The sequence below is a fragment of the Drosophila eugracilis genome, unplaced genomic scaffold (genome assembly GCF_018153835.1).
Source record: "Drosophila eugracilis isolate 14026-0451.02 unplaced genomic scaffold, ASM1815383v1 contig_1381, whole genome shotgun sequence".
NCBI lineage: Eukaryota > Metazoa > Arthropoda > Insecta > Diptera > Drosophilidae > Drosophila > Drosophila eugracilis.
In genome coordinates this window covers 55,403-65,016 of record NW_024572185.1, presented here as the reverse complement: position 1 = coordinate 65,016, position 9,614 = coordinate 55,403, and the positions used below count along the sequence as shown (strand labels likewise).

Here is a 9,614-nt window from a genome sequence, read left to right as displayed (position 1 = left end):
TAACAGTTCCCGGGTCTGAGTTCTCTCTCGGTGGCTGTGGAGAGAGCAATGTTCTCTCGTTCTCTCCCTGTGGTCGCGGAAAGAGGAATGTTCTCTCGTTCTCTCCCTGTGGTTGCGGAGAGAGGAATGTTAACTCCTCCCCCCCCAGTCCGAAGAGAAGGCCACAGAGGGGGAATGGCCGGATCTGAGCCAGGTAGCGACGTGTTGTTGGTGTACGCCACAAACTCCGACGATATTTTAGATTTAACAATTTGTATCAAAAATGGTTATCTTAATGTTAAACATGTGTGTTGTGTTTAAGGTATAACATGATTTGTAAATATGTTCATCTAATGCTAGTGTTACATTTTGTTTACTTATTATATATCTTATGTTGTATTTGTTTCTTATTAAATAACAATTTAGGGATAAGGTTTATCTTACTGGCTAAGGGACTATCAGTTAAATGTATCTATATTGTAGTTTATCCTATTACTATATATTGAAATAAAGGAATGTTATTTCTGTCTTCCCCAAGTTCGTCAAAGAGTTTTGTGCATTTTCAAAGAACAATTTTGTAGATTAATTCTTGTTAATGTGGCTTTTGTCTACCTTGTGTTTTTGTCACATCTTTGATATTGGTTAGGATATTTTTTAGTTCCACTAATGTTTTGTCCGTCGCTATCATCTATGTAGGTTTCTGGGGTAGATTTGAGTATGGTCTCCAGACCATTAATAAGACCTTACTTCTATTGTGCGGCAAGAATGTATCTATTTTAGTTTCTACCTGATTGAATTGTTTCGTAGGACTACTAATGATACTTTAAGAGCTGGGTGGTTATTAGAAGGATTCTGTAACTACGGGTCGAAGTACGTTGAGAGTTATGTGTCAGTGTTAGTATTTGTTGTTTAAGCTGGTGCTTCGGTGTGTGTAAATTTCTTAACTGTTTTTCTAATTTTTTGTTTATGTAGCTTTTGACCTTTAGTTGTTAGGAAGGTGACGCCTGTGTCTCTACCTACTTTGTGTAGAGAAAATCTCGGAGTTATCTTGTTCCTACGGTTTTCTTTTCTAAATACCATATCATTAGGCTCGACTTGGACTGGTGTCTCTCTGTCCTCGTTTAATTTAGCCAATCTTTTTTTCTGTGGTTGAGTATAAATGTTCCTGCACTTTTGGGTATATGTCTTTCCTAAATTCGTTTAATTTCTTTAGATAGTCGTGGTGATTGTCGAATGTTATAGTTTTGTTGAATATGTGAGTTCTTCCGTGAAAGTTCTCGAAAGGGGTATAGGAAGTGCTGGAGTGTATTGCATTGTTATATGTTGCAACAGCTTCTGCGAGTATTTGGTCATGGCCGCATTCTAGGCGTGCTTCCTTATAAATTGTAATAGGGCATCAGCGACTTTTATTGAATTCCTATTGCTAATGGGGTAGGCTTGCGCTAGTTTAGAAAATTTGTCTATAATGGTGAGGTTACAAGCATTGTTAATGAAGTATATGTCTATATGCACGACCGCCAATGGTCCCTCTTGTGCGGTTGGGGTTTGCAGCAGTGGTTTATGAGGATGTCTATCGTACTTGAGGATTAGGCAAGTATCGCAATTTTTTATAATTTTTGTGATAATGTCTTTTAAATGCGGAAAATAAATGTCTCTTTTTAAATGGTTATAAGTTTCGTCTATCCCCCTATGATTGGTGTTAAGGTGATGGGGAAGGTGTTTTCCTGGTCATGGGGATTAGTGATTTCGGTTAGCCGTATTTTGCAGCGGGAAATTTTGTATAAGTCGTTTTCAAAGAAATAGTTATTATAGGATTCTTCTATTATTTTGAAAATATCGTCTGGTGCAAATATTGCGAATGTTTTATTCGGTTTCAGGATTTTTTGAAAGGCGTTTGTAACGGAATCGAAAGTGTGCACGGGTTCTGTGATTATGTGTCTTATTTTATGGGCAAATGGTGTTTCTATTTTTCTTGCCGTTGTTGATCCGGTGCGGAATACTATTTGACTATTGAAGTGATTTAGTGGTTGTGAAGCGATTGGTATAATTTGTGGGTCTTCGTTTATGTTCACGTTTGGCTCGATTTTGATGAGTGCGTCAGCGACTACGTTTTGCGACCCTTTTTTGTATACAACTTCGTAGTCGTAAGCGGACAGGATAGTTTTCCATCGAAGTAGTTTTGGATTCTGGCCTTTCAGATTTTCTAACCAGGTTAATGGCTTATGATCCGTGACTATTTTGAATCTACGCCCGAAGAGGTATGGTCTGAAATGACCTATTCTCTATCGTAGAATAGCGGATTTCCGTATCCGATAGTGTCCTGCTAGCGAAAGATATGGGTCTGTCATTAGTGTCTGAGCCTTGTGACACCACAGAGCCTATCGCATAGTTACTTGCGTCTGTGGTCAACGTAAACGATTTATTAAAATCAGGGTATATGAGTATGGGATCATTACAAAGAAGATCTTTCGACGTTTCGAATGCTTGGTTAAACTCCTCATCTATTGTTAAAGATTTCCTTCCTTTTAACTGTCTCGATATGGGTTTAGTTATTTTTGCGAAATCCTTAATAAATTTCCTGTAATACCCTAATAGTCCCAAAAATGACTTAATTTCCCTAATTGTCTTTGGGCAGGGGAAGTCCTTGATGGTTTGACTCTTAAGTGGATTTGGTTTGACTCCTTCCTGGGTGACGATGTGTCCCAGGAAGTCGATTTCCTTTCTTAAAAAGTGACACTTGCTCGGTTGGATTTTTAGATGCGTTTTGGAGTTTTATGAATACGGATTTAATATCTGCTATATGTTTTTGGAGTGAGGATGAGAATACTATTATGTCGTCGAGATAGACGAGACAGACGTTACCGACTAGATCACCTAAGACGTTGTCCATAACGCGTTGGAACGTGGCAGGGGCGTTTTTGAGACCGAAGGGCATCCTTGTGAACTCATAATGCCCATTTTCGACGGTGAATGCCGTCTTGCTTGCGTCACGTGGGTTCATTTGAATTTGGTGAAAGCCACTTGCTAAGTCTATTGTTGTGAAATACACGGTCTTTCCTATGCTGTCTAGTATATCTGCAATGTTCGGAATAGGGTATCTATCAGAGATCGTTTTTTCATTTAATTTTCGAAAATCGATTACCAAACGCCACTTTTTTCGCCTGTGATGTCCTCTTTCTTAGGTACGACCCAGACGGGTGCACTCCAAGGGGAATGGCTGCTTTTTATGATGTTCTGTTCGAGCATTTTTGAAATTTGCTTTCGAACTTCGTCTTTATGTACAAAGGGGTAACGGTAAGATTTTGTGTGAATCGGTATATTATCTGTCGTGGGTATAGAGTGTTTAACGGCATTAGAGAACGTTAGTTGATTGTTTTCGTTGTGAAAAAGTCTTTTGAATGACTTGCATAGTTTGAGAATATGTTGTTTTTCCTCGCTGTTGAGGTGTTCCGTCTGAATGTCTAGTTGTTGATCGTCCGGTAATTCTGTATTAGTTGCCGCGGACATGCAGTTTAAGTATTGGTGGGTTCGTGGAGAGAACTCTTCTGCCTGTAACGGTTCTTCTAGATAAAGTGTTTGGGTCTGGTCTGAGTTATTACAGATTTCGAAATAGGCGGATCCTGCGATTGCGGTGTATAAGCCACCTGTTATGACTATTTGATTATCCAAATTGGTGGTTTCATATATAAAGTCTCTCTGCATTAAGTTTACTGGGAGCGGTAGTCGCATTTTGGTATTTTGTGGTAGGGTATGTAATGTATCTACAGGGTTTGCTCTTGTGAGGATTGGGATGGCGGTTTCTGGTGTTTCTAATATGGAGTCGGCAAAGTTTATTTTTGCATTAAGGCCGGATAGAAAATCCATGCGTAGAAGACCATTGAAGTGGGGTGGAAATTAAATAGTAAGAACTTAAAATTGGGAATTTGTTTGAACTGTTTGAAATTTATTTCATCTGAATATTCTTGAATTTTGAATGTACTGAGTACAGTGTGGATATTTATATCGGAGGTTAGTTTTTTGATGCGGTCTTCGTTAATAAGTGCTGGCTTTATGAATGATTAGGTAGATCCAGTGTCTATTAAAAATTTGAGGTGTTTTGACACCATGGAGTTTGGTGATAGGAAAACAAATGGCAAAGAAGATCCGTGACTCTTCTTGCTTATGTAACCGACTGGTTTCCCGAGGCTTCTAGTGAAAAATTTGCATCATCGTTGATGTTACATAGGGGAGCGTTTGGATTACGGTTGTTTTTGTCTTGGTGATTTAGGGTCTGATCTGATTTGTTGTTATTGTGGAAGGGGTTCCTACCCAGAGTTTGTCTATCGTGTCGACCATTACTATCGTTATTGGAATTATATTCACGTGTGAAGCGTCTATTATCATTGTTAAAATTTTGTTGTCGCTGTGTAAAGCGACTATTATTGTCGTTGTTGGTGTTATCATGTCGTGGTACATGGCGGCCGTTGTTGCCATTATTATAATTCTGTTGTCCTGATATGTAGCGTCTATTATAGTCATTATTGGTTGGTTGACCTTTCGCGTATGGGTGATTCCTGTATGTCGAGCTGTCGTGTCGTCGATTTTCTTGGTGTTTATTCAGGTTTCTAGAGAAGTTTAATTCGATCTGTCCGTACTCGTACGCTTTCTCGATTGTCTCTGGTCTTTGGTTCCTAATGGCTGACCTAAGTGGGTCCTTTAATCCAACTAAGAATGTATTTAGGCAGAATCTGTCATACTGGTCACGTTTGGCTGTAAGTGAGTGTCCACTAGGGTCTGGCCAGGGCCATTAATTCGCTTCTTATTTTAGTGGCTGTGTAATAGTTATAGTTTTCCCATACTGAGTCCATCCGGAAGGTTATGTAGCAAGCATTTCTTCCGTTTTTTTGCTAGAGTATAGTCTCTTGAGGCTTGCTTTGATGTCATCCCAACTGAGGAGTACATCGCAGACACTCAGCGCCTCGTCCGCCCTACCTTTAATTTTGTCACGGATGATTCCCAGTAAGTATTGTCCGCAAGTTGCTTGGTCCACTGATCTGGCTAACAAAAGTAGCTGTTCTACTCTACTAACAAATCTATCAAGGTTGTCAGGTGGGCCTTCGTAGGTGGGTAGTTGATGAACAAGGGCTAGTAGCTGTTGTAGATTCAGGCTTGTGTTTGTGGAAGTCGATAAATTGCTAAGGGTGGGACTTAGTGGCCCTGATGCGTTACCGGAATCCATATCGTTGGTGGGAATATTGTTTTGGAATTGAACTAGCTGGTCTTTCGCTTTTGTTTCTATCGCTTTCCTTATCTCAGATAAACTGACCTCGCTCCTTAGATCTAATCTGCCCCTAACTGTGTTTTAATTTTTTTTTTAATTTTTTTGCTATATTGAAATAATATGAAATAATACGTATATAATGTATATAGAATAGTAATAATGTAAGTAGTAATTGTAATGTAAAGTAGTAATTATATATATGTATATTAATTATATGTATATGTATATGTATTTTTTTTTTTTTTTTTTTTTTTTGTTAGATGAATAAGTATAGGATAAATTTTGTGTGTTTGTTTACTACTCAACTTCGTTTGTATATTAATGTGGTAATATTGTGTACTATAATATGTGATACCATGTACATATATGTATCTATGTTTGGGTGCAAGAAAATTGTATGTATTTTATGTATATACGGTTTCTCTACTTATATATATGTCGTAGTGTGATTCCCAGTTAATGTAGCATTCTGGTAATTTGGGAATTCGGGGAATTCCCTGCTTCTGCTTCACTCGTTGATGTTGAGCAAATGCACGGCAGCAGGGGCAGAGACGCTCTGCTGCTGAGTGAGGTCCGATGGTAAGATACCAAGAGTCTTGAGTAAGACAGAGATGGCTGCATACGCTCAACTTGAGTGAGTTTATGTCGTGAGCGCTTATGCTGAGTCAGTTGAACTTGGGTATTCGAACCGATCGGAACTCACTGTGTAACTGCAAGAATCTATAACAGTGTCAGCATGAATAACATACCCTTGCCGCCGACCGACATACCCCTGCCCCCGACATCAGAAGTGGGATCTGCTTTGCCTACTGCACATGCCACCGATCCGTATTTGTCAGCGTTGGAGCTACAAAACCGCAACCTACTGGAAATCATCAAAAACATGCAGACATCAAGGGCACCGCCAGCCGATGGAAAAGCATCATATGTGACTCTTCCAAAATTCTATCCTGACATCGCTGGAGCGGATGCTTCCTCTTGGTGTTCAACAGTTGATCTAATTTTGGCGGATAACGTGCTCGAGGGTAGCAACCTGGTGATCGCCCTAAGCAAGGCACTAGAAGGCTGCGCATCACAGTGGCTTTCCCAAATTTGTTTTGCCGGCATCACTTGGGAGCAGTTCAAGGAGCTGTTTATACAACGCTTTGTTGGAATTGAGACTCCTGCCGCCATGCTATTAAATGTTCTGAATGGTCGACCAAAGCCGGAGGAGGGCTTCGCCGAATACGGCAGCCGTATTGTGACGCTACTTATGTCAAAATGGAAAACCAAGGATTTGGAAGAAATAGCGGTATCCGTGACTCTGGCTCACATGGCGCAAATAGACAACAAGTTGACGCGCTGGGTTTTTACAAACAACGTGAAAACTCGCAATGAGCTACAACAACAATTACGCGCACACTCTTTCAAAAAGCGCAGTATGGACGACGATTCAACAGGCTCGGAGCGCAAGAAGTTCAAGTTTCCGACACCGATGAAATGCAATTATTGTGGAAAGGCTGGCCATAAATACGCCGAATGTCGTGCTCGCTTGGAGAAGGGCCAGAGCAAAGGCAAAATCTACAGCGGCAGCAACATGACTGGACCGAAGGATCGCTCAAGTGTTAAGTGCTTTAAGTGTGACGAAATAGGACATTTTGCATCTGCTTGTCCAAAAGGCCGAACGTATGAGAAGCGGGTAGATATCTGCACAGTAGCTCCACCATCTGGAATAATAAGGGCATCCGGTGAGTCTATTCCATTTTGCTTTGATTCGGGTGCTGAATGCTCTTTAGTGAAGGAATGCGCCGTGGATAAATTTAAGGGAAAAAGAATAAATAACATTGTAAAACTTAACGGTATAGGTAATGATGCCATTTGTAGTACTCAGCAAGTATTATGTAATATAAATATTGAACAATACTGCTTTGAAATTTTGTTACACGTAATTATGGATAAATATCTGAAATACGACGTGTTGGTTGGTCGTGAAATCCTTAGCCAGGGCTTTGGAGTAACAATAGATGCCGATAAATTCCAAATTTATAAAACAAAAAGGGTAGATGTTTTGAATGTAACTGATTACAGAGATATTATAAATGCTGATATTGATTTAGTCGAATCCGATAAAATGGCCTTAACAAATATCCTAAAGTGTTACTCTGATTGGTTTATCAGCGGTATTCCAAAAACTCGAGTCTCAACAGGGCAGTTAGAAATTAATTTAATAGATCCACTAAAGACAGTGCAACGACGTCCTTACAGGCTAAGCGAGGAAGAAAAAAACCATGTGCGCTGTAAAATTGATGAATTATTGAAAGCAAATATTATTCGTCCAAGTTGCTCACCTTTCGCCAGCCCTATGATGTTGGTAAAGAAGAAAAACGGCACTGATCGTCTTTGTGTGGACAATAGGATATTAAATGAGAATACCGTTGCTGATAGGTATCCGTTGCCCCTTATCGCAGACCAGATTGCCAGGCTTCGCGGTGCCAAATATTTTTCGTGTTTAGATATGGCTAGTGGTTTCTATCAAATTCCAGTACATGAAAATTCAATAGAGCGAACCGCGTTTGTAACGCCAGAAGGGCAGTACGAGTTTTTGACCATGCACCTTCTGTGTTCCAGAGGGCCATAATAAGAGCATTAGGAACTCTAGCACACACATATGCTATCGTTTATATTGATGATGTGTTGGTTATAGCCGAAACCAAAGAAGAGGCGTTGGAACGGTTGCATACTGTACTCGAAACATTAAGTAATGCTGGATTTTCGTTTAATGTAACTAAGTGCTCCTTCCTTAAAACTCGTATAGAGTATCTGGGGTTCGAAATAAGTAACGGGGAAATTAGGCCAAACGCACGTAAGATAAAAGCATTGACTGATTTACCGCCTCCACAATCTGTGTCGCAGTTACGACAATTTATTGGATTGGCTTCATATTTCAGACAGTTCGTTCCAAAATTTTCGGAGACGCTTAAGCCTTTGTATCACCTAACGTCAAAGAAAATTGCAACTTTTTCTTGGCAACAAGACCACGAGCAAATACGAGCTAAAATCATATCTGTGTTGACACAGGCACCCGTTTTGATCATATTCGACCCGCAATACGCCATTGAGTTGCACACTGACGCCAGTTCAATTGGCTATGGAGCTATACTATTGCACAAAATTGACAACAAACCCCATGTCGTTGAGTATTTTAGTAAATGCACGTCTCCTGCCGAGTCAAAATATCATTCTTACGAATTAGAGACGCTAGCGGTAGTTAACGGTATCCGACATTTCCGCCATTACTTGCAGGGACGTAAATTTGTCGTATATACAGACTGCAATTCTTTGAAGGCTAGTCGCACAAAACTCGACTTAACGCCGAGGGTACATAGGTGGTGGGCATTTTTGCAATCGTTTGACTTTGACTTAGAGTACAGAAAGGGTGAACGAATGGCGCACGTAGATTGTCTATCTCGGAATCCAGTGCCTGAGAAAAATAATGATCAAAATAAAATACCTGAGGAAAATAGTGGTCAGAATAAAATACCTGAGAAACGAATAAATTTGACTGAGGTAACCGACAACTGGTTAATTTCGGAGCAACAGCGAGATAGTGAGATTTTAGATATATCAACTAAATTAAGAAATAATGAATTACCAGATAATTTAGATAAAACCTATGAATTACGAAAATGTATTTTGCATAGGAAAATACAGCGAAATGGCAAAACTAAATGTCTACCGGTAATTCCAAGGTCATTTAGATGGGCAATTATCAATCATGTCCACGAATCAATAATGCATTTGGGATGGGAAAAGACATTAGATAAGGTTTATAGCTATTATTGGTTTGAAAATATGTCAAAATATGTTCGTCGGTTCGTAGAGAACTGTATCACTTGCAAACTATCGAAGCCACCCGTAGGTAAAGTGCAGGCAGAGTTACATTCTATTCCCAAAATAGATATACCGTGGCACACGGTACATATTGACATAACAGGAAAATTGAGTGGTAAAAATGACTTAAAAGAATACGTTATTGTCTTAATAGACGCATTTACAAAATTTGTTTACTTTTACCACACTTTGAAAATAGATACGGAAAGTTGTATTAAGGCCGTAAGATCAGTTGTTTCCTTATTTGGCTTGCCTACCCGAATTATAGCGGATCAAGGTCGTTGTTTTGCAAGTTCAGATTTTCGTGAATTTTGTTCCTCTCAAAAAATTAATTTGCATTTAATTGCCACCGGTGCGAGTAGGGCCAATGGTCAGGTCGAGCGAGTAATGAGTACACTCAAAAGTATGTTGACGGCTGTGGAAACCGGTCAGAGATCGTGGCAGGATGCGTTGGCCGAGGTGCAATTGGCAATGAATTGTACGGCGAATAGAGTAACTAAGTTTA

The 9,614-nt window shown here is 39.7% G+C and overlaps 1 protein-coding gene across 1 annotated transcript; it reads left to right on the top strand.

The window, feature by feature from the left end:
* Positions 1–5,548: 5,548 nt before the first annotated feature.
* On the top strand, positions 5,549–7,935 carry LOC121530369. The gene has a single exon (XM_041819353.1). The coding sequence runs from the start codon at positions 5,976–5,978 to the stop codon at positions 7,854–7,856; it is 1,881 nt and encodes a 626-aa protein (XP_041675287.1). The 5' UTR covers positions 5,549–5,975; the 3' UTR covers positions 7,857–7,935.
* The last annotated feature ends 1,679 nt before the right edge of the window (positions 7,936–9,614 follow it).

What these genes read in the sequence shown, in the direction of transcription:
- LOC121530369 (XM_041819353.1), top strand. Translation starts at nt 5,976, where the DNA reads ATGAATAACATACCCTTGCCGCCGACCGACATACCCCTGCCCCCGACA.